The sequence below is a fragment of the Zonotrichia albicollis genome, chromosome 1, assembly GCF_047830755.1.
Source record: "Zonotrichia albicollis isolate bZonAlb1 chromosome 1, bZonAlb1.hap1, whole genome shotgun sequence".
Classification (NCBI taxonomy): Eukaryota; Metazoa; Chordata; class Aves; order Passeriformes; family Passerellidae; genus Zonotrichia; species Zonotrichia albicollis.
The window spans coordinates 124508596-124524632 of NC_133819.1; the positions used below are offsets into that span (position 1 = coordinate 124508596).

A 16037-nucleotide genomic window follows, 5' to 3' on the forward strand; every position below is an offset into this window, starting at 1 on the left:
CTCCACTGTTTTATTATATTAACCGCAAAAGAAATTTAACCAAAAACCCCCCCTTGTTTTTATAGAAACAAGAACTATGTGTTTCATGATTATTATAGGCCCTTTGAAGTAATTAAGTTATTCCATCCTGTGGTGGAAGATGATGTGTAATATTAACCTTGTGTGTGCCCAGGCACACACAGAGTGCACTTCAAGATAAATTTCACTAGCAGCGCCAAAACGCAGTTAGATGCATTTTCACAAGTAAATTTTGAAGGAGAACTTGGTTTGTAATTTCTGTAACAACTAGTTGAAAACAATCTAGTGTGATGAGGGGAAGAGAAGGCAGAATATTTCCATTTTGTTTTTATATTCAGCTTCCTGTATAACAATGTCTGTTTGCATCAACTGAGGTTCTGACCCATTTGTCTTTAAAAAGGATATCTTAAAAGTGACATATTGTAAAGAAAGAAACAGTAGAGATGTTTTTGACAGTTGGAAATAAAAAGAGGGTGATAATTTCAAATAATTTCAATCTGTTTTTCTAAAAAACCCAGACACAACCTTTCTCTCTTAATACATAGTATGTCACTTTTTTATTTCCCATAATTCTCACAGTTAAGATACTTAAATAATATGTAAATACAAATAGGCCAGAGAGTACTCTATTAATAGTCATAAAGCAAAGTGAGTAATAAAATGGTGCCCTATGTGATTTCATCACGTAGATTTTACCTTTAAGCATAGGTCGCCCTTTGGGTTGTTGGCCCAACAGTGACTGAGCAGTCTAAAAGAGGCCTCCAAGATCTGCTCCTGAGAGTGCAAAAATTCAGGAGGCTCCAAAAAGGGACTTGTTCAGATGATAAACATATGATGATGAATTGATGAATATATAAATAGGGAAATATGGCAGGAATAAGCTTTAATTTGGGCTAGAACATGCAAAAATTACTGGCCTAAATTACATCAAACTTAGAAATGAAAGTCAATGTGTGGGGAAATTATCATTAAGGTGTAAGCCATAAAACTTGTTTTATGCTTGTTGTTGTTGTTTTTTTTTTAAGTGCCCTTCAGAAAATGTCCCTGTATGATTCAGTTTTCAATTAGTCATTATTTTACCATGAGGATTTGGTGTTTACCTTGAAAACTGTTCTCTTATTTTCCTTCTCTTTAATGTTGTGTAAGATCAAATATTGCACAAAGTCTATATGAAAACAATGATAATAAAAAGTTCTTGAGTTTGTGTTTCCTTTGTTCTTATTTACTTTGTTGCCAAAATGTCCATGACCTTATTTTTAAATTAATCCTAGGTTATTGTGCAATGAGGTGCAATTTGTTCATTTATATGAACCTTATGTGGATTGAAAAAAATCAAGATAAATCTTCATGCACAGCATACAATCAGATTACCCCTGGACTATATATTTACGTTGGGTCTGATAGCAATCAATGGTTTAGCTTCATTGCATTTCAAGATGTATTTGCACCCAGTGTCCAGTGATAGTGTCCTCACCCTGGAAATAATTTAGTTGCAAATTGACTGGAAGATGGTGAAAATTGAAAGTTAAAATTAGAAATACTCATAATAAACAGCAGAAAAAAGGTCAGATGATGCCGCACTATGATGAGATTGGAATGGTTGGTAAATGAGGTTTTGTGTTTGTCGTGAGATGTATGTGACATGCCTACCCAATGCTCTTGTAATATCCAGCCTAGCAGAAGAGATTATCTGGCAAATTGACGCTGGAAAGAATTTTCTGATGGACTGGGAAATTAGAATTGCACTCTTTTCTTTGATGTGTGCAAGACTGGGCCGCATTACACAGCTAGCTCAGGCATAATATTAAATATAGTATTTAATACTTAATAGTACAACTATCTATAGTAAACAATTATATTCTGGTTTTGATCACAAATGCCAGACTATAAAAATTCACAGTGTAAACATCTAAAGCAATCCCAAATGACTGATCTTTGTATATAATTAATATTAAGTTAGCTCTGAAATCCTATTCTCCACAGTATTTCTTTTAAAGCCTCGCTATATTTAGCTTCAGAATAGTAACCAGGCAGGAGTTATCAAAACAGCACAATAATCATATTGCTCAGACAGTTTAGAAAAGAGAGAGGGTAATTAAACAGCAGCAAATTAATTATTGGGAAAACAGGCTTTTTAAGCAAAAGCTGATTTGTTTTAATGTAATAGACAAATTCATACTGAGCTGCTAAAGAAAGAACATTATTGATTAATCTTTAAAGGCAACCTAGGGTTATCTAAACAGTAGAGAAGAGTCCATTTTTAAATGTATTTATAGAGTATCAAGAATAAAAGTGTATTTTCACCTTTGTGCTTACCAGACTTGTTTTATTCATCTTTATTTTTTCTCAGTGTTTAAAAAACAAGCAAGCAAACAAAAAAAAAGACCCTCAAAGACAATACAGACCTTTGAAGTCAGAGCCTCTTTGTAAACCAGGATATTTTTAAGTTTAAAACATGTTCTCAAAAATTATGTTTTCAAAACAGGAATAGTCACGCCAGAGAAGGAACCAAAAGCGAACACTGTGGTAGGGGCACAACAGCTTCTGGCAAAAGAAGAGGATGGTGCAGCTAAAAAATCAAAGCCTCCAGAGGACAATAAATTTTGTCATGAGCAGGTAAAAGGAAATGTAACAATTTAATTGCATTCTAGAACTCTTTTTCAAATAACTCAAGAATGAAACAGAGATGATATGCAGTAAAAATAGCTATATCAGCAAGTTATAAAAAGCACATTGACTAATAGCCTGCATCTTAACTTGATTTTTTTTCAGTTCTATCAATGTCCTTATTGTAACTACAATGGTAGGGACCCAAATCGTATCCAGATGCATGTCCTGTCACAGCACTCAATGCAACCTGTTATCTGCTGCCCCCTCTGCCAAGATGTCCTCAGCAACAAAATGCATCTCCAGCTTCATTTGACCCATCTGCACAGTGTGTCCCCTGACTGTGTGGAGAAGCTGCTCATGACAGTAAGTGCTCCAAATACTAATGCACATGTTGCTACACAAACATGCTTGGGCCTTGTGGGCAATGTATTTGTTGTGACAGTGTGTTCAGGAAGCCTGGGGAGAGGAATGGGCCAGGACTCTTAGGTTCTCTTGTCAGCCCATCCAGTGACTGCTGTCCCTTGGGAAAATGGCTGAGGGTGGATTTCACAGATGCAAAAAGCCTTTGATTCCTCACTGACATTAACCTTGGAAAAGTTAAGCCAGTCCATATCTAAGTGCTTACCTGAAAATTTGGTCTAATAATATCCAGGTCTCAGAGGTATTGTGACTTTTGTTTGTAAAGTAATAGGAACTCCCTGAAGAAAATAGTTCCCAAATGTAGAAGGATTCCTGTGTATACCTCTACTAAACATTACAGTACACGAAAGTCACTGTAAAACAGCAGTTCAAACATCCATTCAAAACAATGTCAGTAGAAACACAATCAGATCTCGTACTTATTTGTTATTACAGCATAAATTCAGTTAGAGAACAGACCTCCTAAGACAAACTGGTTCTGGTTGTCTTGCCTTCTTAGATGGAAATGTACTTGGTAATCTCAGTGATCCAACTCCTTAAGTATTTACTTCTGTGTCCATAAATGGCTCCTTCATTTATATAGGTGTGATTGTAAATCCACCACCTCATACCCAACTACAGTGGTAAAAAATATTAGAAATAATTGAGACGTCTTGACTGAAGGTCTACAGTTCCTTGTGCTTGGAGCTGAGGAGCAAACACATACTTGGGGAACTTCTTTTCTTTTTCTTGGTTTTCTACTAATTATAGCTCTGACAGACCATGTAATTTTGACCCACTGGAAGGAAAATGCAGTAGAAATTTAACTTTCAGAGACCCTTTTAGGAAAATGGAAAAATATGGAAAATCTGCCCCTCCATATTGAGCAGCACTAGCTTTCTTCTCAAGTTCTTCCTGGTTCCCTCTATGCTGATAATGAAGCAATTTTGAAATCTTCATCAGGTGCTGGGGAGTTGTACCAGTGTTTCTGAGAGAGGAAAAACCCCAATGTTTCCCAGGGAAAAGATTGTAAAATATAACCTTCATAATTGAAATTGTCATCATTGCTAACACTAATATGCTTTGTCCATAACTGAAATGTCTAACAAAAAAGTAAATACTATTTATAGCAATTTTTTTTTCCTCTGGGACATTTACAGTTCTCTACATAATTTTTTGAAAGACCTCCCCTACCAAGTAAACTCAAAATCCTTAGTCCTATGGGAGGGTGCTATTAATACCATGTTTGAATCACAAATGTACTCTGTACACACCCAGGTGGCTTTTTTTAAATGTCTAGAATACTTTTTCCAAGAGGCAATTTGTGTATATGTATATATATGACATTCTTATGCATCCGATGTTGGAGGAACAAAAAAATATTTCCACTCATAGCTCATAATGAATGTAGCTTTCATTATTTATTTTCAACTCAAAAATCTTTTTTGTGGTTAATCTTTTTACCTCTGTATGAAGGAAGTCCCATCCTTCTGTTAGAGATGAGGAGCTGCAGCACAGTCTGTACTGATTTACCCAATATTCTTTAGACAGAATGTGGCAGTGCAGGAGCTTGAACTTAGACTTGCTAAGTCTTAATAGGACGGTCCTATATTTCTGATATTAATTTTTTTTTTAAGATCAAAGTAAAATAAAAACATGAAATGTTGAGCAGGTTGATATTTGTATCAACTTAGCAAACCTGAATACTACCAGATTAAAAGTAGATCCTTCAAAGATTTCTGTCTATAATTTGAAAGCATAGCTCAACGGATAAAGCAATCTGAAGATGATACATAAGAAATTGAAGTCAAGAAAGAGAAAAAAAATCTAATTTTAAATAGAAATAAATTGTTACTTCCCTATTGAAATAAACATAATTTTCTTTCAAAGATCATGGAATGTCCACCATTTGTGTAAAAAAGGTACAGACGAAGAAAAGTGAGAATGCCCTCAGTGAAAGACTGACTGGTCACCATATCTCAACATGATCTCTGTCTTTGGAGGATATCCTAGGAGAATTTGTCTGATAAATCCAATTACCCTGGCAAAGTCAGCAAAACCTTCTTTGTGGTGATACTGAGACCAATGAAATATTGAGCGCATGTAGTTCTATAGGATCCCCTTGTTGTGGATTATTTTGAGTTGATTCTCCAGTAAGGGACACATGATGCTCTGGGTTATGATCTGTCAGAAACCATAATCAAGGACTGAATCAGGATCTTGATTGTGACAGTCATCCAGATATGGAGGATCTTTTGAATTATAACTTCATACTGTTGTCTACTATTAAATAGTGGGACTTTTTCTGTAATAATACCATATTCTTGGTTTTCAAAGGTTCCTGTACCAGATGTCATGATGCCCAATAGTATGCTATTGCCAGCAGCTGCTTCAGAGAAATCTGAACGTGACACACCTGCAACCATTACAGCTGAGGGATCTGGGAAATATCCAGGTATGCAAGAAAAAGCCTAGACATGTAAAAGCTAAGTATGGGCAATTTAGAAATAAAACTACTTTTTACCTGGTAAAGGAAACCTTTTTCTGGCTTGCTTATAGCCACAGAGATTAAAAAACAAAAAGTAGCAAGGGATCTGAATTTGGCTGAGCTGGTAGAAAGCACGTGTATGCCAGACTCCTTGCTTTTGGTGGAGGTAAAATTGAACAGCAGTGCCTAGCCACTTTGAGGGCAAGATCCTCCATGTTTAACCTGCTGCTGAGACCTAATCCCAAAAGACAGTGGCGCTTTTACCATCAATGGGGAATGTTAGGTAAGTGATTTTGTCTTCATTTCCAGTAGCAGGTTTCTGATCCTGGATACTTACTGTAATATGCACTGGGAAATTTTGCTAGTTGTCACAGCATTCTCCTCCCTCTCTTCTCTGACCATTCTCACCCTTTTTCTAGTCATCTGTCCTACCTGTTGTCCCCATTTTTCTACTCTTTCCCTCTTTCCCATTCTTTATTCCCTTTTCTTGTTTGATGCTCCCATTGTACCAATCAACTCCTGCCTTCCGGCAAAGAAAAGCCCTATGCCACCGCTCGGCCATATGCTGCTGCCAGTCTGATCATTGTGTATGAGTTATATTCCTTTTTTTAAACTCCTGATTATCCTACTCGCTTTGTTTTCTAGGACAAAGACAGGTTGTTATATTTTGCTAAGCTGACACATGGCATACTAGGTGCCTTTCTTGATTTCTGATGAAAAAATAAATTTAAATGAATACTGTGTGCTCTCTCTTCTACTTGTGTAAAAGGCACTTAACTTTCTCTAACTAGGTGAAAGTCCTGTGGATGAGAAAAGTACCCCTGGGATCGATGAGTCAAAAACTGGAATGGAAATAAAGACTGAGGAACAGAAGCCACCTAAGGAATCTGCTGAAACACCCGATTGGAATAAGAGCAGCAGTAAAGATATAAAGACCACTGAGTCTATGACAGACCAGCTAAGTGAGCAGCAGAAGAAGCAACAGCTGTCTGTTTCTGATCGCCATGTCTATAAGTACCGCTGCAACCATTGTAGCTTGGCTTTTAAGACTATGCAGAAGCTTCAGATACATTCCCAGTACCACGCTATTCGGGCAGCTACCATGTGTAGCCTTTGCCAACGTAGCTTCCGTACATTCCAGGCTTTAAAAAAACACTTGGAAGCAGGCCACCCTGAACTCAATGAAGCTGAACTTCAGCAGCTGTGTGCATCTTTACCTGTCAATGGTGAACTGTGGGGAGAAAGTGAAAGTATGGCACAAGACGATCATGCACTAGAACAGGAAATAGAAAGAGATTATGAGATGGACCAGGAAGGTAAAGCAAGTCCTGTAGGAAGTGATAGTAGCTCTATTCCAGATGATATGGGCTCGGAACCAAAGCGAACCTTACCTTTTAGAAAAGGGCCAAATTTTACTATGGAAAAATTTCTAGATCCATCTCGCCCATACAAGTGTACAGTGTGTAAAGAGTCTTTCACCCAAAAGAACATTCTCTTGGTCCACTACAACTCAGTGTCCCATCTGCATAAACTCAAAAAGGTTTTGCAGGAAGCATCAAGTCCTGTCCCTCAAGAAACCAACAGCAGCACTGACAACAAACCCTACAAGTGCAGCATTTGTAATGTTGCATATAGCCAAAGTTCTACATTGGAAATCCATATGAGATCTGTGCTTCATCAGACAAAGGCAAGGGCTGCAAAGCTAGAACCAAGTGGTAATATAAGTAGCGGTAATAGTGTAGCAGGGAATGTGAATAGCCCCAGCCAAGGAATGCTAGAATCTGTGACCTTACCAGCAGTTAACAGCAAAGAAACACATTTAGATGCCAAAGAATTAAATAAAAAGCAAGCTTCTGAATTAATTTCTGCTCAGCCTACACATCACCCACCCCAGTCACCAGCACAACTTCAAATGCAACTACAGCACGAACTGCAACAACAAGCTGCGTTCTTTCAACCGCAGTTTCTAAATCCAGCTTTTTTGCCTCACTTTCCAATGACACCAGAAGCACTGCTCCAATTTCAACAGCCTCAGTTCCTTTTCCCATTCTATATACCTGGGACAGAATTTAGCTTAAGCCCAGATCTGGGTTTGCCTGGTTCTGCCACATTTGGTATGCCTGGGATGGCTGGTATGACAGGATCACTGCTTGAAGATTTGAAGCAGCAGATACAAACTCAGCACCATGTTGGCCAAACCCAGCTACAGATACTGCAGCAACAGGCACAACAGTACCAGTCCACCCAACCCCAACTTCAGTCCCAAAAGCAGCAGCAGCAAAGTAGTAAGCTGATGAAAGCAGAGCAAAATACCTTAGTAAGTACAGACTGCCAGCTGATAAAGGATATGCCATCATATAAGGAGTCAGAAGAAGTTTCTGAAAAACATGAGAAGCCAAAGCAAGAATTTACTAATGAGAATGAAGGACTAAAAGAAAACAAAGATATGAAGAAGCCAAAATCCTCAGAACCAGTCATCCCACCACCCAGAATAGCTTCTGGAGCAAGGGGGAATGCAGCCAAGGCTTTGCTGGAGAACTTTGGGTTTGAGTTAGTTATCCAATACAATGAGAACAGACAAAAAGTGCAGAAAAAAAGCAAGACTGGGGATAGTGAAAACACAGATAAACTGGAGTGTGGAACCTGCAGTAAGCTTTTTTCCAACATTCTTATCTTGAAGAGTCATCAAGAACACGTGCATGGACATTTTTTTCCATATGGAGCGTTAGAAAAATTTGCCCGACAATACAGGGAGGCATATGACAAACTTTATCCAATTTCTCCATCTTCTCCAGAAACGCCACCGCCTCCGCCACCACCTCCGCCACCACCTCCTCCTCCTCCTCCTCCAACTCCTTCTCAGCCTTCTTCAGCTGGAGCTGGAAAAATTCAAAACACAGCTCCCACACCTTTGCAGGCCCCACCACCTACACCTCCACCACCGCCTCCTCCACCACCACCTCCGCCTCCTCCACCACCACCACCATCAGCCCCACCTCAAGTCCAGCTTCCTGTTTCACTTGATCTCCCACTTTTCCCTCCAATTATGATGCAGCCAGTGCAACACCCAGCACTGCCTCCTCAGCTTGCCCTCCAGCTGCCACCAATGGATACTTTATCTGCCGATCTTACCCAGCTTTGCCAGCAGCAGCTGGGATTAGATCCCAATTTCCTGCGGCACTCTCAGTTCAAGCGTCCACGTACGAGAATCACAGATGACCAATTAAAAATCTTGCGGGCTTATTTTGATATTAACAATTCTCCAAGTGAAGAGCAGATCCAAGAAATGGCTGAGAAATCTGGTCTTTCACAGAAAGTTATCAAGCACTGGTTTCGAAATACGCTGTTTAAAGAACGACAGAGAAATAAGGATTCGCCATATAATTTCAGCAATCCTCCTATAACGGTGTTGGAAGATATCAGAATAGATCCTCAGCCTTCAGCTGTAGAACCCTACAAGTCTGATGCGTCTTTCAGCAAGAGGTCATCCAGGACTCGGTTTACTGACTACCAGCTTCGTGTCCTCCAAGACTTCTTTGATACAAATGCTTATCCAAAGGATGATGAAATCGAACAGCTTTCAACTGTACTTAACCTACCTACTCGAGTTATTGTCGTATGGTTCCAAAATGCACGACAAAAAGCTCGCAAAAGTTACGAGAATCAAGCTGAAACTAAAGACAATGAGAAAAGGGAACTGACAAATGAGCGTTACATCCGAACCAGTAACATGCAGTATCAGTGCAAAAAGTGCAGTGTGGTTTTTCCCAGGATCTTTGATTTAATTACACACCAGAAAAAGCAGTGTTATAAAGATGAAGATGATGATGCTCAAGATGAAAGCCAAACTGAAGACTCTATGGATGCCTCTGATCAAACAGTGTATAAGAACTGTACAGTTTCTGGCCAAAATGACTCATCAAAAAACTTGACAGTCACAGCAGCAAGCTCTGGCTCCGGTTCTAGTACTCCTTTGATTCCATCACCCAAACCAGAACCTGAGAAGGCTTCTCCTAAACCAGAGTCCACAGAAAAACCAAAACAAAATGAAACCACCTCTAAGCAAACAGAAACAACTTCCCAAAGCACCAAACCAGTACAGTCAACTCCAGTAACATCTTCTGACCCTCAGCCCTCAGCTTCTCAACCACCACAACAAAAGCAATCCCAGATTATAGGGAGACCTCCTTCTGCATCACAAAACACACCTGTTCCTTCCAGTCCTTTGCCAATTTCAATGACTTCTCTACAGAACAGTCTACCTCCTCAGTTATTACAGTATCAGTGTGATCAGTGTACAGTTGCCTTTCCAACTCTAGAACTTTGGCAAGAGCACCAGCACATGCATTTCCTAGCAGCTCAAAACCAATTTCTTCACTCACAGTTTTTAGAAAGACCAATGGATATGCCCTACATGATATTTGACCCAAATAATCCTTTGATGACTGGACAGTTACTTAACAGTTCTCTTGCTCAGATGCCACCACAAACTGGCTCATCACATACAGCACACCCTGCTACAGTTTCTGGTTCTCTGAAACGGAAACTAGATGATAAAGAAGACAATAACTGTAGTGAGAAGGAGGGAGGAAACAGTGGAGAAGATCAACATCGTGATAAGCGTTTAAGAACTACAATTACTCCAGAGCAGCTGGAAATACTCTACGAAAAGTACCTGCTAGATTCCAATCCCACCAGAAAGATGCTAGATCATATTGCCCGTGAAGTGGGACTGAAAAAGAGAGTCGTACAAGTCTGGTTTCAGAACACAAGAGCCCGGGAAAGAAAGGGACAATTCCGTGCAGTTGGTCCAGCCCAGTCCCATAAAAGATGTCCTTTTTGTCGAGCTCTGTTTAAAGCAAAATCTGCTTTAGAAAGTCACATCCGCTCTCGACATTGGAACGAAGGAAAACAGGCCGGCTATAGTTTGCCTCCAAGTCCTTTGATATCAAATGAAGACGGAGGAGAAAGTCCACAAAAGTACATATTTTTTGATTACCCATCCCTGTCATTAGCAAAAACTGAATTATCAAGCGAAAATGAGTTAGCCTCCACTGTATCAACCCCTGTGAGCAAAACTGCAGAAATGTCACCGAAGAACCTTTTAAGTCCTTCTTCTTTTAAAGCAGAGTCTAGTGAGGATATAGAAAATTTGAATGCCCCTCCTGCTGACTCTGGATATGATCAAAACAAGACTGACTTTGATGAGACTTCATCAATTAATACAGCAATTAGCGATGCCACAACAGGGGATGAGGGGAACAATGAAATGGAAAGCACAACTGGCAGTTCAGGGGATGCAAAACCTGCATCACCCCCCAAAGAACCAAAACCGCTTGTGAACGACACACTACCAAAAGCAGCAACTACACCTACAAATGAGAATACTGATGATAAATTTCTCTTTTCCCTAACAAGCCCTTCAATACACTTCAGTGAAAAAGATGGTGACCATGACCAAAGTTACTACATTACTGATGACCCTGATGACAATGCCGACCGCAGTGAAACTTCAAGCATAGCTGATCCAAGTTCACCTAACCCATTTGGAGCTAGCAATCCCTTTAAATCCAAAAACAGTGATCGGCCAGGCCACAAACGTTTCCGAACACAAATGAGTAACCTTCAGCTTAAAGTTCTCAAGGCTTGCTTTAGTGACTACCGGACTCCAACCATGCAGGAATGTGAAATGCTGGGGAATGAGATTGGTCTGCCCAAACGTGTGGTTCAGGTCTGGTTTCAGAATGCCCGGGCTAAGGAAAAGAAATTCAAAATTAACATAGGGAAGCCATTCATGATAAATCAGACTGGACCTGATGGGACGAAGCCAGAATGTTCTCTGTGTGGCGTGAAATATTCTGCACGTTTGTCCATAAGAGATCATATCTTTTCCAAACAACATATTACAAAAGTGAGAGAAACTGTGGGAAGTCAGCTAGACCGGGAGAAAGATTATTTAGCTCCTACAACGGTTAGACAGCTGATGGCACAGCAAGAACTGGATCGCATAAAGAAGGCTACTGATGTGCTAGGATTAACAGTACAGCAGCCAGGCATGATGGACAGCAGTTCTCTTCATGGTATCAGTTTGCCAGCAGCTTATCCAGGACTCCCTGGCCTTCCTCCTGTTCTTCTGCCTGGAATGAATGGTCCATCCTCCTTACCTGGATTTCCACAAAGTTCAAACAGTAAGTCTATAAGGGGATGATTTTCTTGTTTTATTAATTTGATCATCTTTAACAGTCACCATCCCCTTCTAAGACAAAGCATATTATACATTCATATCATGCTGGTTAGACTTGTGTGAATAGCTAATAAGTACTCCTATGGGGTATACTCAGTGCATTTCTCCAATGATGCTGTAGCCTGGATGATATATCTGCCTTCTCAAAAAAAAAAAAAAAAAAAAAAAAAGAGAGAAATGTTTTTAGCCAATACTAGAATTTTTATAACAAAGACAATAGAAATACATAATTGTTATACTTGTTTGTTTGTTTTGAATAATACTCCTTTAGTCAAAACATGGATAAGAATTTTGTATGTAATTTTTTGTATGCAAATATTTAATGTAATATCTCATTAAGCACAAAATAGATTCTCACATTGTCAGTTTATCAGGCAAGTGGTTCAACCCTTAGACCACTCCAATCTGTTGTTTAATCCAGAATAAATATTTAATATAAATGCTGCCCTGGACCCTCTATTATATTTCTGAATAACTGCCTGCTGAAATAAAAAAGAGTTTTTGGAAGGTGATTTTTAAAGGCAGTTTCAATTGTAATCCAAATTCCAGTTTATAAAGTCATTACAGACATGTACCTCTTCATTTGGGCTTATACTTTTAACAGAACACCTAACTCGCTTTATTGACAGTTTTGACTTTCATGTGACTCAAGGTTTTGCTCGTGTTGGAAAGCGCTCCCTCTTGCAATAAGTTTCACTCATGTTAAGGAACCAAGTTTTCTGCAGCGGATTTTTTTAGTCCTCAAAGAATGAGCCTAATGTGTTTCTTGAAGTAGGCTCCAGTTTTGCACTCTAGGTTCATTTGACTGCAGCCTTGCAGACTGAAGCTCTCACAGTCATCTTCTAATTTTGCATATTCATATCAAATATGTGCACAGAAGAGTTAGGAAGGTAGTTAAGACTCCTCATCTCATTTTATCCAGTAATCCCACCTGCTGTTCATCTCTAAACCTTGCTTTAGAAAGCGACATACTTTGGCAAGTAAAATAAAGTCTTAATCACCAGTGTTATTAGACATACTGAGACTGTAGCAATGTGTTCTCTACTACCCAGGTCTACTTTGATTGATGATGATCATGTTATTGTTTCCCTAAGTGGTGGTCAAAGCATCTTGTTTTTCTCTTCATTGGATCGGAGAGGCTTTCCTTCCACAATGGAGTCTCTGGCTGAGTGCCCTCTGGCTTTTGTCAAACAGTTATTGGCACAGAGATTGCATATAAAGGAAATATAAAGTTGCTGTATTTCCTTCTTAATGGCTGATCCTAAAATGGCTGGTTGTTGTTCATTAAAATTATAGATATGGTTTCTCTATATAACTTTGCTAAATAGCTTTTGCTAGGTTGACCTTCAGGTAAAAAGCCATCAGAAAACTCAGGATTTGTCTATATGGCTCAAGGAATTTTCTTGGATATATATTTTTTTATTTCAACCAGGAAGTTCCCATGCAAAGTGTGTTTGGGGAATGGCCCTGGACCCATGGACCTACCCTCTAAACTGTGCTTAGGAGTTATTTTGGAGGAGGCTATTTGACCTAGGCAAAAACAATGTACACATTCTTTCTCTTTAAATTTAAAGAAGGTTTTCTCTCAGTTTCTGGGTAATGTTCCCTGATGCTCTTTAACTCACTGGTACCAATGTAGGCTCAAAGTCTGCAAATTGTCCTGTTAATAATACAAAAAGCATTATTAGAGGCTAACTGTTCCATAACAATTCCATATTCAGATTTTCTAATTTCCACCAAACACCTCTTCTTTGATATCATGCACAGTGCACTGCCAATTGAGATGGATTTTTACCCTCTTTCATCTTTCATTTTCTTAAGGTTAATTAGCCCATTGTGGGCAAAGCCCACTGTGTAAACCAGCTACTAGAATCTTGTTGTTAACTTCCTCTTCTGCCATATGCTAAACAGCCCCTACATCCCCCTTTTGTTGCCTGGAAAATACTTGCATACATAAATCTCCATTCCCTAATGATACATAATGGAGCAGTGATAGTGAGTGGAAAGAAAAAAAAAAGTGATTATTTTAATCATTCATCATAGAAAAACAGTAATGTACTTAGATGTGCTCCAGTATATGCTCAACACTAGTATTTTCTGCACCTAATTAACCCATTTCTATTTTCTTCTCTACCCTGCTCTGTCTGATAGCTCACATTCATATTTGATGCTAAGAATCATTTAAGAAGTACCTTTTTGGAAGCAAGCTTCCAAGCAAACTTTTCCTTGGCTACAGTTCTTCTTGCAGCATGTGTATTTTCAGCCAGCAGGACAATTTCTCTGCACCATTCTTTGCATGAAGGATTTGCTGAATCTCCCTGACAACTCACTGTCTTACAGTTCAAGTCTACTTCTTGTGAATTCCTCTGCAAGTGTGTAATTTCTTCTCTCTAGGACCCAAACCCAAAATGCACTTCAGAAAAAGCCTCTCTAGGATCTCTTATATTGAAGTATTTACTTGTTTTTACTGATGCCTACAGGGTTGATAACTGTTTTTCCTGTAGCAAAGCCCATCCATTCTGTCCTACATATTTGTTAAAGGGACAATGTTAACATTAGTAAGATCCTCAATTTGAAAGAATGTGTTTATTCAGACAGGCAACTATTGAAACCTAATTGTAAACATCACAATTTGTGATTCGTTTTCCTCATCCTAGACAGAGAAGTAGCACTGATTAGTTTCACTGGTTAATACAAGTGAAGGGATTTCACTGTCACGTTTCACCATCCAGTATTTTTTATGGATTTCCAAAATACAGAAAACCCAGCTAAATCTTACAAAGTACTATGCTTTTCTAAATGCAGTATTTGCTTTTACAAAAGTTTTGAAATGGAACCCATGAAAATAATGCTAATTCAGAAAAGATAGGATGATTCAAACTACAGTTCATTTCATCTTCTTTATATAGTGCTTAAACTAGATTATTACTTGTGAATATTAAATTTTGCAAAATAAGATAGCTTCATTTCTGAATAAAAGGATATATTAACTTTAGATTCTGTTATTTTCTTCTTAAACAAGTGGGTTTTAATGTCAGAATTACTGTGTGGGTCTGAGATTATATGTCACAATCCTCTCACCTGTGGGATACATTTTTCTAGATAATGTAATTTTACCATCTTATGGGCATCAAATGCTGAGCAAGGTCTGAAAATTACTGCAGTGTTTGCTCAGCATAATTCCTAATAAGGAGTTATTTGGTGGAATTCTAATTCATACAGAATTTTAGTTTCAGCTCATCTTTGTTCTTCAAGCTTCTTCTCATTTTCTAGGTGACTGTAGATAGCCGAGTTCACCTGCTGTTTTCAGCTGTTCTTAAAATTCACATTCTCTTTTTCCTTAGCTTTGTGTTTTGCCTATGATCCCTTGCAGAAAGCTAGTGCTTCATCTTGCTTCTAGCTATTGATACTGGTTCTATGAACCTTTTAATGTCATCATCATTACCATAGGTTCTTTGCACATCACTTAAGCCTGGGCTGCCTTGAAGATTCACAGCAGCTTTTTCCAAGAATGCACACATCACTGGGTAATATGTACTTAGTGGGTTTTGAAATCTTATCAAGAGAGAAATTTGATTCAGCAGCAATGGCTTTGTTAGTGCATTAAATTCTGTTCTCTGTTTGCTTTTGGCCCATTGGTAGCAGTTTCATTTTTGTATTTTTAGCCCTCCCATTCCTCCAAGTGAAAGTCTCTCATCTTTGATAGTCACTTAAAATAATTAGCAGGATCAAAATGTTTGCTCGTGATTAGTGTATTTTCTAATCTGTATCTCTTATGTCTGTAAAACAAGCATTAGTTTCATCAGTTTTTTAAATTTAGTTTTGGAAACCCTCATTCCACATTTACCTTCCAATAAAACAAGTGGATTGCACTTTTCTAAAGCAATCTGTCTGGGTATTTCACTGAACTATGTGTATTTAACTATATTCCAAAGAATATCTGGAAAATGGAATAGGTCTTACCTGTTCTAGGAATCCTCACTGTGATTAGACTGAAGACATCAAAATGTACAAGAGTTAAAGAGGTTGAGAATAAAATGAAATTGGAAAAAATCCTAAGTAGGTGGTAAGCCCAAATAACCATGGCAAAGCTGGGGCAACAGTTCACATTTTATGTATCATTCATGTGTTTTCCATCTACACTCTTTATAATTTCATAAATTTTCAGCAGGCTCCACACACAATTGACAATTGCCTGTTACTTCCTGTTGGAAGCATAGGAGCAAGTAATAGCATCTTCAATGTGATTGTGCACTAACTCTGGCAATTACCCACTTT

At 38.6% G+C, this 16037-nt stretch overlaps 1 protein-coding gene across 5 annotated transcripts in view; it reads left to right on the forward strand.

The window, feature by feature from the left end:
• Positions 1 to 16037, forward strand: part of ZFHX4 (zinc finger homeobox 4) — a 155584-nt gene that overhangs the window by 133832 nt on the left and 5715 nt on the right. For all 5 annotated transcript variants that reach the window (XM_074552855.1, XM_014272587.3, XM_014272447.3 and 2 more), the window contains exons 6-9: positions 2504 to 2634; positions 2791 to 2991; positions 5365 to 5482; positions 6307 to 11703. In XM_074552855.1, the coding sequence (XP_074408956.1) occupies positions 2504 to 2634; positions 2791 to 2991; positions 5365 to 5482; positions 6307 to 11703 (5847 nt within the window). The remainder of the gene's footprint in view (positions 1 to 2503; positions 2635 to 2790; positions 2992 to 5364; positions 5483 to 6306; positions 11704 to 16037) is intronic.